The sequence below is a fragment of the Staurois parvus genome, unplaced genomic scaffold, assembly GCF_062004578.1.
Source record: "Staurois parvus isolate SC_StPar_1 unplaced genomic scaffold, SC_StPar_1.0 ptg000174l, whole genome shotgun sequence".
Classification (NCBI taxonomy): domain Eukaryota; kingdom Metazoa; phylum Chordata; class Amphibia; order Anura; family Ranidae; genus Staurois; species Staurois parvus.
The window spans coordinates 2,573,300-2,596,497 of NW_028317970.1; the positions used below are offsets into that span (position 1 = coordinate 2,573,300).

The 23,198-nt window shown below is 46.1% G+C and overlaps 2 protein-coding genes across 2 annotated transcripts in view; one reads left to right on the top strand and one right to left on the bottom strand.

The window, feature by feature from the left end:
- The window catches only part of LOC149462514 (uncharacterized), a 150,749-nt gene extending 127,972 nt beyond the window's left edge, over positions 1-22,777 (top strand). Inside the window, exon 5 of the mRNA XM_089676842.1 lies at positions 21,648-22,777. Within this exon, the coding sequence (XP_089532968.1) occupies positions 21,648-22,481 (834 nt within the window). The 3' untranslated portion in view covers positions 22,482-22,777. The remainder of the gene's footprint in view (positions 1-21,647) is intronic.
- On the bottom strand, positions 873-2,593 carry LOC149462515 (uncharacterized). Its single transcript, XM_089676797.1, has one exon. The coding sequence runs from the start codon at positions 2,434-2,436 to the stop codon at positions 1,288-1,290; it is 1,149 nt and encodes a 382-aa protein (XP_089532923.1). The 5' UTR covers positions 2,437-2,593; the 3' UTR covers positions 873-1,287.
- Positions 22,778-23,198: the final 421 nt, after the last annotated feature.

Consider the following 23,198-nt stretch of genomic DNA (forward strand, 5'->3'; position numbering starts at 1 on the left):
AATGAAATCATGTTATGGTCACTGCTACCCAGATGTTCTTTTATATGGACATTCGTAATAAAAACTGCATGGTTGGAGATGACCAGGTCCAGCAGAGCATCATTCCTAGTTGGGGCCTCTATGAACTGGACCATAAAATTGTCCTGTAGTAGGTTTAAAAATGTTTGCCCTTTAACTGTTCCTGCAGTCCCATTACTCCAGTCACTATCCGGGTAGTTACCATCCCCCATTATTATCACTGTCCCAGCCCTTTCCGTCTGTGGGAGGAGCTGAGTCTCCACCTCCTCATTAACACTGGGAGGCCTATAACAAACTCCAAAGATGACCTTTGTAGTACCGCCCCCCATGTGCAGTTCCACCCATAATCCTTCAGCCTCATCACACTCTCCATCAACTAGGTCCTCTTTCACACTCGCTCTGAGATCACTTCTCACATAGAGACAGACACCACCCCCTTTCCTATTTCCCCCGTCTCTCCGAAAGAGAACCTAGCCAGGAATATGAATGGCCCAGTCATGTGAGGAATGAAGCCAAGATTCAGCAATACCAATTCAATCCTAGTTCTCTTCATGCACCAAACCTTCCAACTCACCTATTGTGCTGGGCAGACTTCTGGTATTGGGGAACAAACACTTTCATTCACTGACACCTTGTATATTCCCTGACACCTTGTTCATTTACTGACACCTTGTTCACATGGATTTTGTGTATTTTTTATTTTCATACAAATGGTACCAATTCCACTGGTTATTTGTAACATGGGAACCTTCTTACCATCTGTCATAGCCCTCCCCCCATCTTTCCCCATTCCACCCCCCAATAAGTACTGACCCATCTGATCTGTCTTCCTCATTATAATCGAATTCTCTCTCCCCCTCCATCCTAGTTTATATATTCCTCCAGCCTTCCCATAAACCCCCTTCCAATTAGGTGCAAACCATCGCTAGCATATAGGCTGCACCCCAATAAAAAGTTAGCCCAGTGCTCTTGGTCAGGCCTCCATTTTTATTCTTACCCTGCTATCAATGGCCAACCCGGTCCCACACTTCATCCATGTCTTTGGGGACCTCTGATCTCCTTATGAACTGTTTCTTCCATGATGAAGATCAGCCATGGAGTATATCTGAGGTGTATATCAGGGTGTGCTTCTTCCCCACATGAGAGCTGGGATGTCCAGCAACATTCATCTAGAAGACATTTCCCGCACTCAAGGCACTAATACACCTCCAGGGTTGTGTGGGACCCCTGATGTACAGGAAGACAGGACTTCAGTGAGGAACATTTCCCTCACTCAGGACAGGAAAGTGGCTTCACCCCCGTGTGAAGTCTCTGATGTCTGTGAAGACTGGACTTATCTGAAAAACATTTCCTGCACTCAAGACAGGAATACGGCTTCTCCCCTGTGTGAGATCTCTGATGTGTTTGAAGAATGGACTTCTCTGAAAAACATTTCCTGCACTCAAGACAAGAATACGGCTTCTCCCCCGTGTGAGATCTCTGATGTGTGTAAAGATGGGACTTCCTTGAAAAACATTTCCCACACGCAGGACAGGAATATGGCTTCTCTCCCGTGTGAGATCTCTGATGTCTGTAAAGATTGGACTTCACTGAAAAACATTTCCTGCACTCAGGACAAGAATACGGCTTCTCCCCTGTGTGAGATCTCTGATGTGTTTGAAGAATGCACTTCTCTGGAAAACATTTCCCACACTCAGGACAAGAATACGGCTTCTTCCCCGTGTGAGATCTCTGATGTGTGTAAAGATTAGACTTCTTTGAAAAACATTTCCCACACTCAGGACAGGAATATGGCTTCTCTCCCGTGTGAGATCTCTGATGTGTGTGAAGATTGCACTTCCGTGAAAAACATTTCCCGCACTCAGGACAAGAATACGGCTTCTCCCCTGTGTGAGATCTCTGATGTGTGTGAAGACTGGACTTCTGTGAAAAACATTTCCCGCACTCAGGACAGGAATACGGCTTCTCCCCCATGTGAGATCTCTGATGTTTATGAAGTATAGACATCTCTGAAAAACATTTCCAGCACTCAGGACAAGAATACGGCTTCTCCCCCGTGTGAGATCTCTGATGTGTGTAAAGAGTAGACTTCCTTGAAAAACATTTCCCGCACTCAGGACAAGAATACGGCTTCTCCCCTGTGTGACATCTTTTATGCCTATTAAGTCTGGATTTATAACAGAATCCTTTCCCACACTCAGTACAGGAGAACCTCTTCCCTGTTGGAAGGCCGGCCTGGTCCCGCACAGTCTGAGGTTCCTCAGGATACGAGGAATCCGATGGTCCATCTACACTGGGTGGTGCCGGATGGACATTGGAGGGAGCCGGGTTTTCTCCTGGACTATACTGTGTGATGTCCTCATCTTCTACTTTCCAGTCTGGAGACAAAGTGAGACAATCCTCGGAGGTTTTCCTCATCTCCCGGCCATGGACTAAAATACAAAGACAGAGGATTACTAGACAGGAGCTGATTGGTTCCCCCAAACCAGGACTCCGCCCACATCAGGCAGCTTGGTCTCTGAGGAGCTTACAATTCCACCCTCAAGGGAACTAGGAAATGGCTCCTCTGATCTCCTACCAGGTCATTTCTTTATTCATGGACCTTAGTCAGAGAGTGAGGAAACAACCAGAACTGTCTTTTATAGGAGGGACAGTGATGAGGGGATTATAGGACGAGGGTCCCCACCCCCTCTATCACTCATCGCCATCTTCCCAACACAAGAAGTACTGCACTTCCTTATTTAGTCCATGATTTAGTCATGAAGAACAGCGGGGCTGAGCCCCACCAGAGGTCAGAGAGTGAGGATGGGGGGAGAACAACCAAGATGAATACTGGACTGATCCTGAAGACCACCATCATTGGGGTATTGACTCCTCCCTCATTATCACTTTCTGTTTAAGGGTCCAAAGTTGGTGGATGTTATCACATTATTATCACCATGTAAAAGTCTGTGCTCCAATCACATCATCTGATATAAAATGTCCAGCTGGGAGGAAATGGGGGAACAAAAGAGAATCCATATTATGTGTATATATAGCAGTGGGGGGAGAGCAGAAGTCAGGAGAATGTAATGTACAACATAGAGTATATAGTGCAGGGGTCAGGAGGATGTAATGTACAACATAGAGTATATAGTGCAGGGGTCAGGAGTATGTAATGTACAACATAGAGTATATAGTGCAGGGGTCAGGAGTATGTAATGTACAACATAGAGTATATAGTGCAGGGGTCAGGAGTATGGAATGTACAACAGAGTATATAGTGCAATGGTCAGGAGTGTGTAATGTACAACATAGAGTATATAGTGCAGGGGTCAGGAGTATGTAATGTACAACATAGAGTATATAGTGCAGGGGTCAGGAGTATGTAATGTACAACATAGAGTATATAGTGCAGGGGTCAGGAGTATGTAATGTACAACATAGAGTATATAGTGCAGGGGTCAGGAGTATGTAATGTACAACAGAGTATATAGTGCAGGGGTCAGGAGTACGTAATGTACAACATAAGAGTATATAGTGTAGGGGTCAGGAGTACGTAATGTACAACATGGAGTATATAGTGCAGGGGTCAGGAGTATGTAATGTACAACATGGAGTATATAGTGCAGGGGTCAGGAGTATGGAATGTACAACATAGAGTATATAGAGCAGGGGTCAGGAGTATGTAATGTACAACATAGAGTATATAGTGCAGGGGTCAGGAGTATGTAATGTACAAGTTATATAGTATAAGGGTTAGGACTCTCAGTATTAGTATTCTGTAATCAGTGGAAGCTTAAATTTGTACTGTAGACAACATGAAGAGGTGAGATGGGAATAAACCATCATGAAACAGGTTAGATTGGAGATTAACAAATCCTTGGCCAGAGGGGTGGCGTTGGACGTGGTATACTTGGACAGAGAGGTGGCGCTGGATGTGGTATACTTAGACAGAGGGGTGGTGGTGGACGTGGTATACTTGGACAGAGAGGTGGCGCTGGATGTGGTATACTTGGACAGAGAGGTGGCGGTGGACGTGGTATACTTGGACAGAGGGGTGGCGGTGGATGTGGTATACATGGAGAGAGGGGTGGCGGTGGACGTGGTATCCTTGGACAGAGGGGTGGCTGTGGACGTGGTATACTTGGACAGAGGGGGGGCGGTGGACGTGGTATCTTTGGACAGAGGGGTGGCGGTGGACGTGGTACACTTGGACAGAGGGGTGGCGGTGGACGTGGTATACTTGGACAGAGCGGTGGCGGTGGACGTGGTACACTTGGACAGAGGGGTGGCGGTGGACGTGGTATACTTGGACAGAGGGGTGGCGGTGGACGTGGTATACTTGGACAGAGGGTTGGCGGTGGACGTGGTATACTTGGACAGAGGGTTGGCGGTGGACGTGGTATACTTGGACAGAGGGGTGGCGGTGGACGTGGTATACTTGGACACAGTTACCCACACACGGCTAATGTGTAAGGTAAAGTCTATGGGGATGGAAAAATCTGAATGTAAATGGATAGAAAACTGGCTTAAAGATCGTATTCAGAGAGTAGTGGTTAATGATTCATACTCTGAATGGTCTGGGGGTGTCAGTGGTGTACCCCAAGGTTCAGTGTTATTAGTGGGGTACCCCAAGGTTCAGTGTTATTAGTGGGGTACCCCAAGGTTCAGTTTTATTAGTGGGGTACCCCAAGGTTCAGTGATATTAGTGGGGTACCCCAGGGTTCAGTGTTATTAGTGGGGTACCCCAAGGTTCAGTGTTATTAGTGGGGTACCCCAGGGTTCAGTGTTATTAGTGGTGTACCCCAAGGTTCAGTGTTAATAGTGGGGTACCCCAAGGGTTAGTGTTATTAGTGGGGTACCCCAAGGGTCAGTGTTATTAGTGGGGTACCCCAAGGGTTAGTGTTATTAGTGGGGTACCCCAAGGGTCAGTGTTATTAGTGGGGTACCCCAAGGTTCAGTGTTATTAGTGGGGTACCCCTAGGTTCAGTGTGATTAGTGGGGTACCCCAGGGTTCAGTGTTATTAGTGGTGTATCCCAAGGTTCAGTGTTATTAGTGGGGTACCCCAAGGTTCAGTGTTATTAGTGGGGTACCCCAGGGTTCAGTGTTATTAGTGGGGTACCCCAAGGCTCACTGTAATTAGTGGGGTACCCCAGGGTTCAGTGTTGGGACCCTTACTTATTAATATATATATAAACAATATGGGGTGTGAGATTATAAATCCCATTCCAGTCTTTGCAGATGACACCAAGCTGTGCCGGGGAATAACGTCCTTACAGGATGTCTCCAACTTACAAGCCGACCTCAATGCTCTGTGTAATTGGGGGACTATGGGGCCAATGAGGGCTAATGGTGATAAATGTAAGGTTCTGCACTGGGGGGGCTAAGAATATGCATCATACATACTAGGGGGGTACAACTGGGGGGGTCAATGGTGGAGAAGGGTCTGGGGGGGTCAATGGTGGAGAAGGATTTGGGGGGACAATGGTGAAGGATTTGGGGGGACAATGGTGGAGAAGGATCTGGGGGCAATTGTGGAGAAGGATCTGGATGGGTCAATGGTAAAGGATCTGGGGGGGGGTCAATGGTGGAGAAGGATCTGGGGTTCTGGTAAATTACCAGCCTAATAATGGCAGCAATGAAAAGCTGCGGGTTCTAAAGTGAGCAAAATCCTCTCTTGTATTAGGAGAGGTAGAGACTCCAGAAAGAGAGATATCACCCCCTCCCCCCCCCCCCCCCCGGTACAAATCATTAGTAATACCTCATCTGGAATATGCAGTTCAGTTTTGGGCTCTAATTCACAAAAAGAACATTGGGGAACTGGAGGAAGTACAGAGAAGGGCAACCAAACTGATACGAGGCATGGAGGAGATCAGCTATGAGGAGAGATTAGAGGAACTGAATGTATTCTCTACTGAGAAGAGGAGATTAAGGGGGATATGATCTCCATGTATAATACATAAGGGGGGATATGATCTCCATGTATAATACATAAGGGGGGATATGATCTCCATGTATAATACATAAGGGGGATATGATCTCCATGTATAATACATAAGGGGGATATGATCTCCATGTATAATACATAAGGGGGGATATGATCTCCATGTATAATACATAAGGGGGGATATGATCTCCATGTATAATACATAAGGGGGATATGATCTCCATGTATAATACATAAGGGGGGTGATATGATCTCCATGTATAATACATAAGGGGGGGATATGATCTCCATGTATAATACATAAGGGGGGATATGATCTCCATATATAATACATAAGGGGGGATATGATCTCCATGTATAATACATAAGGGGGATATGATCTCCATGTATAATACATAAGGGGGGATATGATCTCCATGTATAATACATAAGGGGGGATATGATCTCCATGTATAATACATAAGGGGGGATATGATCTCCATGTATAATACATAAGGGGGGATATGATCACCATGTATAATACATAAGGGGGGATATGATCTCCATGTATAATACATAAGGGGGGATATGATCTCCATGTATAATACATAAGGGAGATATGATCTCCATGTATAATACATAAGGGGGATATGATCTCCATGTATAATACATAAGGGGGGATATGATCACCATGTATAATACATAAGGGGGGATATGATCTCCATGTATAATACATAAGGGGAAGATATGATCTCCATGTATAATACATAAGGGGGGATATGATCTCCATGTATAATACATAAGGGGGATATGATCTCCATGTATAATACATAAGGGGGGGATATGATCTCCATGTATAATACATAAGGGGGATATGATCTCCATGTATAATACATAAGGGGGGATATGATCTCTATGTATAATACATAAGGGGGGATATGATCTCCATGTATAATACATAAGGGGGGATATGATCTCCATGTATAATACATAAGGGGGATATGATCTCCATGTATAATACATAAGGGGGGGATATGATCTCCATGTATAATACATAAGGGGAGATATGATCTCCATGTATAATACATAAGGGGGGATATGATCTCTATGTATAATACATAAGGGGGGATATGATCTCCATGTATAATACATAAGGGGGATATGATCTCCATGTATAATACATAAGGGGGGGATATGATCTCCATGTATAATACATAAGGGGGGGATATGATCTCCATGTATAATACATAAGGGGGATATGATCTCCATGTATAATACATAAGGGGGGATATGATCTCTATGTATAATACATAAGGGGGGATATGATCTCCATGTATAATACATAAGGGGGATATGATCTCCATGTATAATACATAAGGGGGGGATATGATCTCCATGTATAATACATAAGGGGAGATATGATCTCCATGTATAATACATAAGGGGGGATATGATCTCCATGTATAATACATAAGGGGGATATGATCACCATGTATAATACATAAGGGGGGGATATGATCTCCATGTATAATACATATGGGGGGATATGATCTCCATGTATAATACATAAGGGGGATATGATCTCCATGTATAATACATAAGGGGGGGATATGATCACCATGTATAATACATAAGGGGAAGATATGATCTCCATGTATAATACATAAGGGGGGATATGATCTCCATGTATAATACATAAGGGGGATATGATCTCCATGTATAATACATAAGGGGGGGATATGATCTCCATGTATAATACATAAGGGGGATATGATCTCCATGTATAATACATAAGGGGGGATATGATCTCCATGTATAATACATAAGGGGGGGATATGATCTCCATGTATAATACATAAGGGGGGATATGATCTCCATGTATAATATATAAGGGGGATATGATCTCCATGTATAATACATAAGGGGGGGATATGATCTCCATGTATAATACATAAGGGAGGATATGATCTCCATGTATAATACATAAGGGGGGGGATATGATCTCCATGTATAATACATAAGGGGGGGATATGATCTCCATGTATAATACATAAGGGGGGATATGGTCTCCATGTATAATACATAAGGGGGGGATATGATCTCCATGTATAATACATAAGGGGGGATATGATCTCCATGTATAATATATAAGGGGGGATATGATCTCCATGTATAATACATAAGGGGGGGTTGCTGTAGGAAAGTCCTGGATTCTTTCTTGGATACACAGAATATAACTGGATATAACATTTATAGGGAAAGTTGATCCAGGGAATATCCGATTGCCTCTCGGGGGGTCAGGAAGGAATTTTTCCCCTGCAGGAGGAGATTGGATCGTGCTTTGCTGGGTTTTTGCCTTCTGGTGGATCAGCTGTGGGTGTCGAATGTCTTTTTTCAGCCAGACTAACTATGTAACTATGTAGGTCCCACACCGCTGCCTCCCATCTCCTGAGACTGCACTCAGTGACTTGGGTCTGAGACACTACAGACATATCCCTCCACCCGGCACAGCCAGCAGACAACAGAGAAGGTCCCCTGGAGGAGTCAGGCACAAGGCAGGAGACCCCAGTCACATGTCCTGGGTGACTACATTATGCAATGCTTATAGGAAAAATCAACATTTTTCTGCCAGCTGAACCCCAGAACCTCCATAAATCCAGTCTAGATACATAAATTGTGTCTGCAGCACAGAGAAGGAAGATTATCCGAGAGAAATCCAGGAATACAGGACGGGGAACACAGCTCAGGAAAGTGACCAGGGGATTACAGGCTGATATCACCCAGTCCCCGCCCTACTCTGGACCAATCAGTGAGCAGTATGGGTGGAGGAATGGATTTAGTGTTCATGACCCACCTGTGCTGATCTCTGTAGGAGTGTCCTCCTCTATAAATGTCCCCGTTATTCCATCCTCCTCCATAGACTGCTGATCATCCCTCACATACGCCTCTTCTTCTTCTGCTTTCACCTCAAATTCTATATCGATTGGATCTCCACTCTAAATCAAGAAAATGAGAGAAAATATCATCTGTAAAATGTAAGGTCACATAAACAATCCACACATCATCTCCACAAGTCCATGTTCTAGATGCTCCATCCCACCAACCTTGCAATGATGAGGGATGGTGTGACCTTCCTGTGTGGAATCCCGGGAATACAGAGGACGGGGACATCTCTCTGGTGGGTTCCCATGACTGGATCCATCTGTAGGAAACACACACACTGACTGAATCCATTGTTTCTATGTGTTTATCAGATGATGGGGGATCTAGGTGGATCCTCCGTACTGCTCTCTCCTTTACAATAAAGTCTCCTCTTACCCGGTGATGTGAGGGGCGGCTGATTGTCCATCATGACGTCCTTGTAGAGATCCTTGTGTCCTTCTAAATACTCCCACTCCTCCATGGAGAAATAGACAGTGACACCCTGACACCTTATAGGAACCTGACACACACAATGATACAGTCACCATCCAGACACATCCCTTGTCTGTTACTGGAGAATGTCCCAGAATTCCCGGCACCGCTCACCTCTCCTGTCAGCTGATGGACCATCATGGTGGTCAGTTCCAGAATCTTCTGCTCTTTCTCCCTCTCAGGTATCAGAGAATGAGATGGAGGCACCATGGTGAGGCTCCGGGTTCTGCTCCATCCTCCTGAGATTGGCTCCCCACTAGACTTCTTCTTTACAACATAATCCTACAGATCAGGAGACAAATAAAACAATATCAACCACCTGACATCATCTAAATGTTTGCAAAAATAAAATGTTCTATTGACCAGAATAGACAAGAGTGATGTCATGTGACCTCCCAGAATCCTCCTCACCTCTCCGGTCAGGTCTGTGTTTTATTAATAGAGATAAGAGTGATGTCATGTGACCTCCCAGAATCCTCCTCACCTCTCCGGTCAGCAGGTAGATGATCTCCAGGGTGAGGTTTAGTATCTTCTCAGTCATGTGACTCCGGTCCTCCTCCATCCTCATTGGTGCCATCGTGTGATCTATACAGGTCTCCTTGTAGACGGATAACTTTGGGAAATGAAAGTAAGAATGATTTGGATGGTATTGGTCACACAATGATAGGATGTGGATGTGAGGGGGGAATAGGAGGGTTGCTGGACATTGAAGAACTACTCCCCCCATGGGAAGACATTTTGTTTGGACTGTTTAGTGTTTACTACAATTTTGGGGTCCGGGGCCCCTTTTCTCTGTTGGGTTTGTTTGGTCTCTGAACTGGTTTTGATGAGTATTAGATCTGCAGACAAGGAATGATAAATCTGATCCTTCCTATGACTTGTTTGCTCTGAGGCAGTGCTGTGAGGTCAATGTCGGCTCATCATGCAGGGATGTTCACTTTACATCACCCGACGCCCGGGATATGTAGTTCTGGGGGCCGGGCAAGTATTGTGTTGAATCTTTATCCCTGCTGAGGGCAAGCCGCAGGGCTCTCCTTTCAGGTGCCAGCCTCTGCCACCCCGTGTGTGTGAACCTCTCCTGTACCTACTATGCTTCCCCGGCTCTGCTTGCCCATCTGTGGGCCCGGGTCAGCGGGTGTCGGAGGGTAGAGGGGATGGAGGAGAGCGGACATGTTCACTCCCTTCTTGTCCTGACCCAGAAGTGATATTATGACAGATTTCGCGACCATCGAGGCCGGCAAAGAATGTAATGCGGTGTGATGTGCTCTACATTACATCCAATGGAGTACAGGGGAGACATTGGGGGTCTTTTAGACCCTGGATGTCTGAATAAAGAGAACCTGTCATCAAAAGTCATCACATAGAGGACTTTGTCCCATTAACCACTAGCCGACCGCGCATAGCCGAAAGACGGCTTCACCGCGGCCGGCCAGTTCTGAGTGGACGTCATATGACGTCCTCCCAGAACGCGCTCTCCTGCGCGCCCCAGGGGGCGCGCACCCGGCGATCTCCGTGATCGCTGTGTCCTACGGACACAGCTGATCACGAGATGTGGTGAAAGGCCGAGCCCACCGGCCTTTTACCACGTGATCAGCGGTGTCCAATGACACGCTGATCACAGGAAAATGCAAGTGCCGGTTCTCGGCTGCACTTTCCTCACGCTGTCAGATCGTGAGGAAAGTACTGCCGAGAACCGGCAGTTGTCAGAGCGGGGATCGGCACCGATCATCAGGGCACTGATGATCAGTGCCCTGATGATCGGTGCCCAGCAGTGACCCCCGCAAGTTCCGATCAGCGGTGCGCTCACTAGCCCCGCCCACCCATTCCCAGCAGTGCCCCCACCTGTGCCCAGCAGTGCCCCCACCTGTGCCCAGCAGTGCCCCCACCTGTGCCCAGCAGTGCCCCCTACCTGTGCCACTCTGCAGTGCCACCTACATGTGCCCAACAGTGCCACCCACCTGTGCCCACCCACCTGTGCCCACCAGTGCCACCCACCTGTGCCCACCCACCAGTGCTGCCAGTCAGTGCCACCAGTCAGTGCCCAGGGGTTGTGCCAGTCAGTGCCGCCAGTCAGTGCCCAGAAGTGATGCCAGTCAGTGCCGTCTATCAGTACCCATCATCAGTGTCACCTATCAGTGCCGCCTATCAGTGCTGCATATCAGTGCCGCCTAACCGTGACCCCTAATTAGTGCTGTCTATCAGTGCCGCCTCTTCGTGCCACCTCATTAGTACTGCCTATCAGTGCCCTTTAGTGCTGCCTATCAGTGCCCATCAGTGCCGCCTATCAGTGCCCATCAGTGCCGCCTCATCAACGCAAATCAGTGAAGGAGAAAAAATACCTGTTTGAAAAATTTTATAAAAGAAACAAATAAACTTTTTTTTTTTTTCAAATTTTTTGCACTTTTTTTAATTTATAGCGCAAAAAGTAAAGCGCCCAGTGGCGATTAAATACCACCAAAAGAAAGCTCTATTTGTGAGAAAAAAATGATCAAAATTTCATATGGGTACAATGTTGCATGACCGCGCAATTGTCAATCAAAGTGCGGCAGCGCTGAAAGCTGAAAATTGGCCTGGTAAATAAGGGGGTATAAGTGCCTGGTAGGCAAGTGGTTAAGTAAAAATGCTTTTTTTTAATTGTAAAGAATTAAAGTTACACCCAAGTACATAACTCCTCCCCTTAAAAAATTTGAAGCCACCCCCACATATTTGCACGCCCATACATAAGAGCACACGCTGGAGCGCCTACACGTGATAACATTGATTGTGATACACGTTACATATCGCCGGTCACACCAGAATGAGAGGATAATTCTAGGAGCAGACCTCCTCCGTACTCTATACTGATGACCTAGAAGGGGCTATAAATGTGTCCCCTATAGATAATACCGGGACTAAAGGTTGTCACCATTTCAGCACACACAACTTAAGGTTTGACATGTTGGATATCTATTTACTCGCTGCAACCTCGGCTTTTATATTTTTACACATAAATGGGTCATTTATTGCTTTTTGTGCCCTGAAATCAGCTTAAGTATATTTTTTAGTGAAATTTGGCATTTCCTAGACTTTGTGATAATATTTTGTGACATAAAAAATTAGAACTGCCGCTATTTTATTCTCTAAAGTCTCTACTTTCAGAAAATCGATATTTGGGGGGTTTTGTGTCATCTTCAGGATAAAATGATTTTTTAAATGTGCAAAAAAGGCTCTGGGAGTGAAAGGAGAAAGGATAAGCAGGACACTCCCCTTTTCTGAGGAGCAGCCAATCGGTAGTCATTACACTGCAAGGTCTCTCCCCTCCCTGCTAGTCCCCGGGTGCAGTGCTGGAGACAGGCGGGGGAGGGGAGGAGGAGATAAACAGAACAATGTTACACATATTACACATTTGAGTTGCTATAAAGCCCCTTTCATTTTTTTAAACCCCCCAACATTCCTAAAAGAGCCTCAGATTTATATACATTTGTTGTAAATAGGAAATAACATCTTATTACCTCCTCTGCTGCCACTTCCACCAACGTCTCCTCTATACTTCTTCCCGCCTCACCTCTCATCTGGAACTTCCTGTCTGTACCTGACATCACTTCCTGTCTATACCTGACATCACTTCCTGTCTGTCCCTGACATCACTTCCTGTCTGCATTCCATAGAGACTTCCTGTGTGAGTATAGGTGAGATCAGCACCTTGTGGAGATCAGAGGAACTGCAGCCCCGAGATCCATCCCATAATCCCCCTTCCTGTATAATATGTACCTTACAGGGATACTACGGGAGATGAAACATTACTGAATAAAGGAAGAAGAAATAAATGTAACTCTTATGTAACCAACTGTTCAACAAACATCTCTTATTACATATAGAAAAGTCTTACAAACACAGAACACAAAATACAAATGTATAGCTAATGAGAGCGATCCCGCCAAACCTGATCCTTCTGGGGGGGACAATGCAAAATATATATCAATCCACTCATAATGACATCATCTTCTGGGAGTGTCTGCACATCCATCCATTTCATACACATTTCATTGTCTCAGCAGATCTCCTGCAGCCTATTAGCACCCATTTCCCTCTCTATGTCTCAGCAGATCTCCTGCAGCCTATTAGCTCCCATTTCCCTCTCTATGTCTCAGTGGATCTCCTGCAGCCTATTAGCACCCATTTCCCTCTCTATGTCTCAGTGGATCTCCTGCAGCCTATTAGCACCCATTTCCCTCTCTATGTCTCAGTGGATCTCCTGCAGCCTATTAGCACCCATTTCCCTTTCTATGTCTCAGCAGATCTCCTGCAGACTATTAGCTCCCATTTCCATCTCTATGTCTCAGCAGATCTCCTGCAGCCTATTAGCTCCCATTTCCCTCTCTATTCTCAGCAGATCTCCTGCAGCCTATTAGCACCCATTTCCCTCTCTATGTCTCAGCAGATCTCCTGCAGCCTATTAGCACCCATTTCCCTCTCTATGTCACACATTACAACAAGCAGCCACAGAGGTAAATGTAAAATAAAAGCAGAGAGGGAGAGAAGGCTGATAAAGCAGCTCATCGATGAGAGGTACATAAGAACATACAATGTCAATACAAAACAGTGACATGGCCATCAATCACAAACGATCGGAGCAGACAGATCGGTGTCATAGGTGTCCCGTGGGTCCTGAACTGCCTCCAGCGCAGGGACAGTAGCAGGGTGTAAAGCAGGTAGGTACTCCAACTTTCTCATTTCTGCTCTGACCTTCATCAGTGCCGGTAACATGGGGGACATAGAAGACAGCCAATGCATGGGAATGGTTCTCCTGGCTGCCCTCAGAATGTAGGTGGAAAGTTTCCTCGCACATTTAGAGAGACCCGAAAAGGTAGACCCAACAGAAAGTAAATGGGCTCAAAAGGGACAGGAGCCAGGAAAAGTAACCACAATGGGGTAAGGACCTCCTCCAAAAGGGCGCAATGGACCGGCAATCCCAAAAAATGTGGAAAAGAGTGTCAGTTTCCGTCCCACAACACCAGCAAACAGAAGAAACATTCAGGTTACTATCATGGAGAACCTCAGGGGTCCGATACCAAAACATGGGGGTCTTAGAAGGATTTTCTGTATACATTACACACATAGAAGATTTAGAAGAGGCCTCCCAAATCCTACTCCATTGATCCAACCCAATATCACATTGAAGGAAACAGGACCATTTACACATATAAAGGGGAGAACCAATAGAAAAAGGACATCTACAAGCAATGTATACGTAGCGGAAATGATGTCCCGGTGGTGTGGGCCTTGGATGCAGATATGCTCTAAAGGGGTAGGTTGTTCAAGAGTCAGAGAAGAGGCTTTGGAGGCAAAAATGTGTTGTATCTGTAGATAAAATACTGATGGGGTGGAATGCGAGCAGCTTTTTGAATGTCGGAAGGATTTAAGGTTGTGAATTACGGGATTGAGCAAATGTTGCAATTGGAATAGATTAACCTCAGACCAAGGACGGACTCGACCAATGGCCAGACCATCTGGGAGACTTGGATTAAAAACGATGTTGGTCAAGGGGGAACACTTAGAGCCTAGGATGAATCTAACCCTACACCTCCTCCATATAGACAATGTAAACTGCATGGGTCCTAATATGAGAGGAGAGGTAGTGCGGACTGTGACAAAATAAGTCCCCCTCATTCCCTCTTTACACCAAGTCACGGCCAGACGTGCACGCCTCGGTTAGCTAGTCGCTGTGGCCGTGTGGGTGGGATCTGTGACAGCCTCTGATGACTCCTCTGTCATCCAATAAAGCTGATGGACCTCAGATGTCTTCCTTGTCCTACGATGAAGCTGATGGACCTCTGATGTCTCCCTTGTTCTCTGATGAAGTTGATGGACCTCTGATGACTCCCCTGTCCTCCAATAAAGCTGATGGAACTCTGATGTCTCCCGTGTCCTACGATGAAGCTGATAGACCTCTGATATCTCCCCTGTCCTCTGATGAAGCTGATAGACCTTTGATTTCTCCTCTGTCCTCTGATGAAGCTAATGGACCTCTGATGTCTCCCCTGTCTCCAATGAGGCTGATGGACTTCTGATGTCTGCCTATCCTCTGATGAAGCTGATGGACCTCTGATGTCTGCCTATCCTCTGTCTGATGAAGCTGATGGACCTCTGATGTCTCCCTTGTTCTACAATGAAGCTGATAGACCTCTAATGTCTCTCCTGTCATCTGATGAAGCTGATGGACCTCTGACATCTCCCCATCCTCTGATATCCACCAGTCAATGTTCACTGAAGGAGGGGGGATCCAGGAGCGAACATTCACTAAAGGAAGGGGAGATCCTGGAGCAAAGGCTCACTCCAGGAGGGAGAAATCCAGGAGTGAACGTTCACCATGGGAAGTGGAAATTTAGGAGTAATTGTTCAATGAAAGAAGGGGAGATCCAGGAGAGAATGTTCACTAATCTCCCACCCCTCTAACTGGCATCACCCCCTGTGCCGATCCAAGGTGTGCCTGGAGGAGAGCAGAAGAATGACTCTGTTGTGTCAGACTTCTCCCTTCTAACCCCCGACACCACAAGCCCAATAGGCAAACACTGCGCCCAACTGATGCTTCATAGCTACTTTCCAAGGTAGAGCTATTCCCTCCCACACCATGCAATATAGAGGCCTGAATACGCATGCGCGTGCCCGTATGGCACCAGTAACTTCAGTCTCTTGGTAACAGGATGAATGTTGGGGTCTTCAGCGAGACACTTTCATTGGTGCACTTACACTCCTATGGTAAAGTATCATTGTAATCCCGTGGCAGGATTTGTATAGCAAAGCAAACACTGTGTCTGTATAGCAGGACCATCTACACAACCCAGTGCCTGGTGAGTATGGGAGAAGTGTCATGTCTCTGTGTGCCGTGTTCCTGTCATCTGCCAGGGGGCAAAATCCCTCTCACCAGATCCTGGGACTAAGGCCCAAACCATGGTCCTGGAAATGACCGGCTCCTGTGGTCACCTCACGATGAGCCCTTCACACTGTCGGTGTAGGCACTGTACTGTAGGCCACATCTCTCAGGTTGGATGTTCCCTGACTGATGCAGATACCTAAACATGGAGTGAACTGACCCTGAGCACTTCTCTGCCAGGTCCAGACTGTCTCCTGCCACATGCAGACTGCCTCCCCTCAGGAAAAACAAGATGGAGTCCTTCACTCTGCTCTCACTAAGCATGCTGGTCTCTGTAGTTCCATCCCTCATATCAGCCTATCAGGCCCATTTCTGTTCAGGACTGCATATTCCACAATGCTTTGCAGCTGCACCTCCTACTTGAGAAAGTCCCTGTCATTGGCTCCTTTAATACCTCTTCTGATTGGCTCTCTCTGTGTTACAGTCTGAGAGGAGAAGGGAGGGGCTGAAATCCCTGACTGCCTTGTGTGTATCCAGTGCCAGTGTCAGATTTCACAGGAGATGCCAGTCAGCAGGTTACAGCAGTCACAGATAGGAGTCATTTCCTCCCTACACAAGGATCTACAGTCCATACACACCCAGCACAAGGCCGGGGTCACACTACCAGACGCTTCTCGGGGCTGCAGTTCCTCTGAGCTCCACAAGGTGGGGATCTCACTTCTACCCACACAGGAAGTCTCTATGGAAGACATACAGGAAGTGATGTCAGGTACAGACAGGAAGTGGTGTCAGGCACAGACAGGAAGTTTCGGGTGAGAGCTGAGTTGGGAGGAAGCAGAGAGGAGACGTTGCTGGAAGTGGCAGCAGAGGAGGTAATAAGATGTTATTTCCTATTTACACCCAGTAACCACCCATCATGTCCGTCCTCTTCCTCCATATTCACATCCGTCCTCTTCCTCCATAGTCACGTCCGTCCTCTTCCTCCATAGTCACGTCCGTCCTCTTCCTCCGTAGACACGTCCGTCCTCTTCCTCCATAGACACGTCCGTCCTCTTCCTCCATAGTCGTGTCCGTCCTCTTCCTCCATAGTCGTGTCCGTCCTCTTCCTCCATAGTCACATCTGTCCTCTTCCTCCATAGTCACGTCCATCCTCTTCCTCCATAGTCATGTCCGTCCTCTTCCTCCATAGTCACGTCCGTCCTCTTCCTCCATAGTCACGTCCGTCCTCTTCCTCCATAGTCACGTCCGTCCTCTTCCTCCATAGTCACATCTGTCCTCTTCCTCCATAGTCACGTCCGTCCTCTTCCTCCATAGTCATGTCCGTCCTCTTCCTCCATAGTCACGTCCGTCCTCTTCCTCCATAGTCACTGTGACGTCTTTTATCTCCAGCAGATGATGATACACACATATATAGTGTGGGAACCCAGATTAACCCCTTCAGGGGCAGAACATTCCCCCACTTCTCCTCATTGTGGAGAGGTGTCACCTTCTCACCTCATCAGTCTATACCAAAGGATTATACCACTTTTATAAGTGGCAGGGGATGGAGAATCCTATGACATCACACTGACCTCACAGCTCCTCCTCCCAATGTCCCTCCATCCAGAATCAGAGAATCCTATGACATCACACTGACCTCACAGCTGCTCCTCCCAATGTTCCTCCATCCAGAATCAGAGAATCCTATGACATCACACTGACCTCACAGCTCCTCCCCCAAATGTCCCTCTATCCAGAGTCAGAGAGTCCTATGACATCACACTGACCTCACAGCACCTCCTCCCAATGTCCCTCCATCTGACATTTTTCTGTTGCTCTTAGGATGTGGGGCCCCTTGGTATCCTCACATGTAAAGTGGGACTGTTGGTCCTGCGTTGTATGTAATGACATCAGAATGCTGCAACAAGCCTATACCCTGCGTAGTGTGGGGGTCCTGTGGGGGGGAATTATACCTCAGCCTGAAGTGGGGCTTTAATAAAATGGAGACCTGAATGGAGAGGTGAGGAGGATTCTGGGAATATCATTTGATTTTACTTTGCGTTCAGATGTAGAGTTTTCCTCCTGTGAAGTCTGGAGATCATATGACATCACATTGCCTCCACCTCCCTCCCTGATAGAAGAGAGAAAGAAGAAGAAGATTCTAGAAGTCACCAGAGAGATCACTGAGCTGCTGACAGGAGAGGTGAGCGGTGCCGGGAATTCTGGGACATTCTCCAGTAACAGACAAGGGATGTGTCTGGATGGTGACTGTATCATTGTGTGTGTCAGGTTCCTATAAGGTGTCAGGGTGTCACTGTCTATTTCTCCATGGAGGAGTGGGAGTATTTAGAAGGACACAAGGATCTCTACAAGGACGTCATGATGGACAATCAGCCGCCCCTCACATCACCGGGTAAGAGGAGACTTTATTGTAAAGGAGAGAGCAGTACGGAGGATCCACCTAGATCCCCCATCATCTGATAAACACATAGAAACAATGGATTCAGTCAGTGTGTGTGTTTCCTACAGATGGATCCAGTCATGGGAACCCACCAGAGAGATGTCCCCGTCCTCTGTATTCCCGGGATTCCACACAGGAAGGTCACACCATCCCTCACCATCATCAGGTAGATGAGGAACAATCACTGATAGTATCATTAGGATCTGTACATTATCTGCATTGTTACCATTGATGTCATTTTTATTATATATTCAGAGTGGAAACCTGAGAGATCCTAAAGTTGAGGTTAAAGAAGAGATAAAAGAGGAGGAGGATGAGGATGGGGGGATGGAGGAGTCAGAGCTTCTAAAAGAACACAAAGATCTGTACCAGGACACCATGGTGGAGTCATCCAGCTACAGGAACCCACCAGAGAGATGTCCCCGTCCTCTGTATTCCCGGGATTCCACACAGGAAGGTCGCACCATCCCTCACTATTACAAGGTTGGTGGGATGGAGAATCTAGAACATGGACTTGTAGAGACAATGTGTGGGGTATTTTATGTGACCTTATATTTTACAGATGATATTTTCTCTCATTTCCTTGATTTAGAGTGGAGATCCAATCGATATAGAATTTGAGGTGAAAGCAAAAGAAGAAGAGGCGTATGTGAGGGATGATCAGCAGTCTATGGAGGAGGATGGAATAACGGGGACATTTATAGAGGAGGACACTCCTACAGAGATCAGCACAGGTGGGTCATGAACACTAAATCCATTCCTCCACCCATACTGCTCACTGATTGGTCCAGAGTAGGGCGGGGACTGGGTGATATCAGCCTGTAATCCCCTGGTCACTTTCCTGAGCTGTGTTCCCCGTCCTGTATTCCTGGATTTCTCTCGGATAATCTTCCTTCTCTGTGCTGCAGACACAATTTATGTATCTAGACTGGATTTATGGAGGTTCTGGGGTTCAGCTGGCAGCAAAATGTGGATTTTCACCATAGATATTACTAGACCTAGGTGCCTGGGGTGTGAGTCTTGTATCTTTTTCCCCATGCCCGGGTCTAGTAAGATCTCTGACAGAACATTTCTCCCAGGGTTTCTTGCTCTGTGGTCTGTGCCGGGTGGAGGGATATGTCTGTAGTGTCTCAGACCCAAGTCACTGAGTGCAGTCTCAGGAGATGGGAGGCAGCGGTGTGGGATCTCTGCAACTTGTTTACAGTAAACATTTAATCTTCCACTGATTGCTGAATACCAATATTATGAGTCCTGACCCTTACACTGTATAATTTATATTGTACATTACATACTCCTGACCCCTGCACTATATACTCTATGTTGTACATTACATCCTCCTGACCCCTGCACTATATACTCTGTTGTACATTACATCCTCCTGACCCCTGCACTATATATTCTATGTTGTACATTACATACTCCTGACCCCTGCACTTTATACTCTATGTTGTACATTCCGTACTCCTGACCCCTGCACTATATACTGTATGTTGTACATTACATACTCCTGACCCCTGCACTATATACTCTATGTTGTACATTACATCCTCCTGACCCCTGCACTATATACTCTATGTTGTACATTACATACTCCTGACCCCTGCACTATATACTCTATGTTGTACATTACATACTCCTGACCCCTGCACTATATACTCTGTTGTACATTACATACTCCTGACCCCTGCACTATATTCTCTATGTTGTACATTACATACTCCTGACCCCTGCACTATATACTCTATGTTGTACATTACATACTCCTGACCCCTGCACTATATACTCTATGTTGTACATTACATACTCCTGACCCTGCACTATATGCTCTATGTTGTACATTACATACTCCTGACCCCTGCACTATATACTCTATGTTGTACATTACATACTCCTGACCCCTGCACTATATTCTCTATGTTGTACATTACATACTCCTAACCCCTGCACTATATACTCTATGTTGTATATATACTTATATATATCATTCTGATACTATATAGTCCTATCTGCTGTATGTTATACATTATCTTGTACTTTACATAGTCCTGACTTCTGCTCTCTCCCCTCCCCCCACTGCTATATATAAACATAATATGTACTCTCATTGTTATACCCATTTCCTCCCAGCTGGACATTTTGTATCCAGTGTTTTGATTGGATCACAGACTTTTACATGGTGATAATAATGTGATAACATCCTCCAACTTTGGACCCTTAAACAGAAAGTGATAATGAGGGAGGAGTCAATACCCCAATGATGGTGGTCTTCAGGATCAGTCCAGTCTTCATCTTGGTTGTTCTCCCCCCATCCTCACTCTCTGACCTCTGGTGGGGCTCAGCCCCGCTGTTCTTCATGACTAAATCATGGACTAAATAAGGAAGTGCAGTACTTCTTGTGTTGGGAAGATGGCGATGAGTGATAGAGGGGGTGGGGACCCTCGTCCTATAATCCCCTCATCACTGTCCCTCCTATAAAAGACAGTTCTGGTTGTTTCCTCACTCTCTGACTAAGGTCCATGAATAAAGAAATGACCTGGTAGGAGATCCGAGGAGCCATTTCCTAGTTCCCTTGAGGGTGGAAATGTAAGCTCCCCAGAGACCAAGCTGCCTGATGTGGGCGGAGTCCTGGTTTGGGGGAACCAATCAGCTCCTGTCTAGTAATCCTCTTTGTCTTTGTATTTTAGTCCATGGCCGGGAGATGAGGAAAACCTCCGAGGATTGTCTCACTTTGTCTCCAGACTGGAAAGTAGAAGATGAGGACATCACACAGTATAGTCCAGGAGAAAACCCGGCTCCCTCCAATGTCCATCCGGCACCACCCAGTGTAGATGGACCATCAGATTCCTCGTATCCTGAGGAACCTCAGACTGTGCGGGACCGGGCCGGCCTTCCAACAGGGAAGAGCTTCTCCTGTACTGAGTGTGGGAAGTGGTTCTATTATAAATACCATCTTAATGTGCATAAAAGATCTCACACGGGGGAGAAGCCGTATCCCTGTCCTGAGTGCGGGAAGTGTTTCCGTTACAAATCTGGTCTTAATATTCATAAAAGATCTCACACAGGTGGGAAGCCTTTTTCCTGTCCTGAGTGCGGGAAATGTTTCAGCTTGAAATATTGCCTTATTGCCCATATAAGATCTCACACAGGAGAGAAGCCATATTCCTGTCTTGAGTGCGGGAAATGTTTCTGTTCTAAGTATGGTCTTAATGTCCACATACGATCTCACACAGGAGAAAAGCCATATTCCTGTTCTGAGTGTGAAAAATGTTTTATACTTAAATCAGATCTTGTCACACATCAAAGGCTTCACACGGGGGAAAAACCATACTCATGTTCTGAGTGCGGGAAATGTTTTTCAAACAAGTCCTTTTATCACAGACATCAGAGGTTTCACACTGGTGAAAAGCCATATTCCTGTCCTGAGTGCGGGAAAAGTTTTTCACAAAAGTCTGATCTTTACAGACATCAGAGATCTCACACTGGGGAGAAGCCACTTTCTTGTCCTGAGTGTGGGAAATGTTTTTCAGAGAAGTCAAGTCTTTACAAGCATCAGAGATCTCACACGGGGGAGAAGCCATTTTCTTGTTCTGAGTGCGGGAAATGTTTTTCATGTAAGTCCAGTCTTTACAGACATCAGAGATCTCACACGGGAGAGAAACCACTTTCCTGTCCTGAGTGCGGGAAATGTTTTTCACGTAAGTCCAGTCTTTACATGCATCAACGATCTCACACGGGCGAGAAGCCATATTCCTGTTCTGAGTGCGGGAAATGTTTTTCATGTAAGTCCAGTTTTTACAGACATCAGAGATTGCACACTGGGAAGAGGCCACTTTCCTCTCCTGAGTGAGGGAAATGTTCCTCACTGAAGTCCTGTCTTCCTGTACATCAGGGGTCCCACACAACCCTGGAGGTGTATTAGTGCCTTGAGTGCGGGAAATGTCTTCTAGATGAATGTTGCTGGACATCCCAGCTGTCATGTGGGGAAGAAGCACACCCTGATATACACCTCAGATATACTCCATGGCTGATCTTCCTCATGGAAGATACAGTTCATAGGGGAGATCAGAGGTCACCAAAGACATGGATGAAGTGTGGGACTGGGTTGGCCATTGATAGCAGAAGAATAAAAATGGAGTCATCACCTTTCATTTTCTGAGTACATTTTGTGGTGGGAGATTTCACAAACATTTGGAGGTCTGTGTAAAAGAAAACAATGTGAATGTATGTGACTAGAGATGAGCGAAGAAATGAAAAATTCGATTCGGCTGATTCGGCGAATTCCAGTGTGAAATTCGATTCGATGCGAATTTCTCCGCTACGAAGATGACTTATTTAAAGGGTTTCTAGGCTTCAGAGAGCCTTTAAATTAGTGCAGAACACTGTACCTTTAATTTAAATGCCCTTGGAGATGAGGAAGGAGAAGGAGAAGGAGAAGGATGAGAAGAAGGAGAAGGAGAAGGATGAGAAGAAGGAGAAGGAGAAGGATGAGAAGAAGGAGAAGGAGAAGGATGAGAAGAAGGAGAAGGATGAGAAGGAGAAGGATGAGAAGGAGAAGGATGAGAAG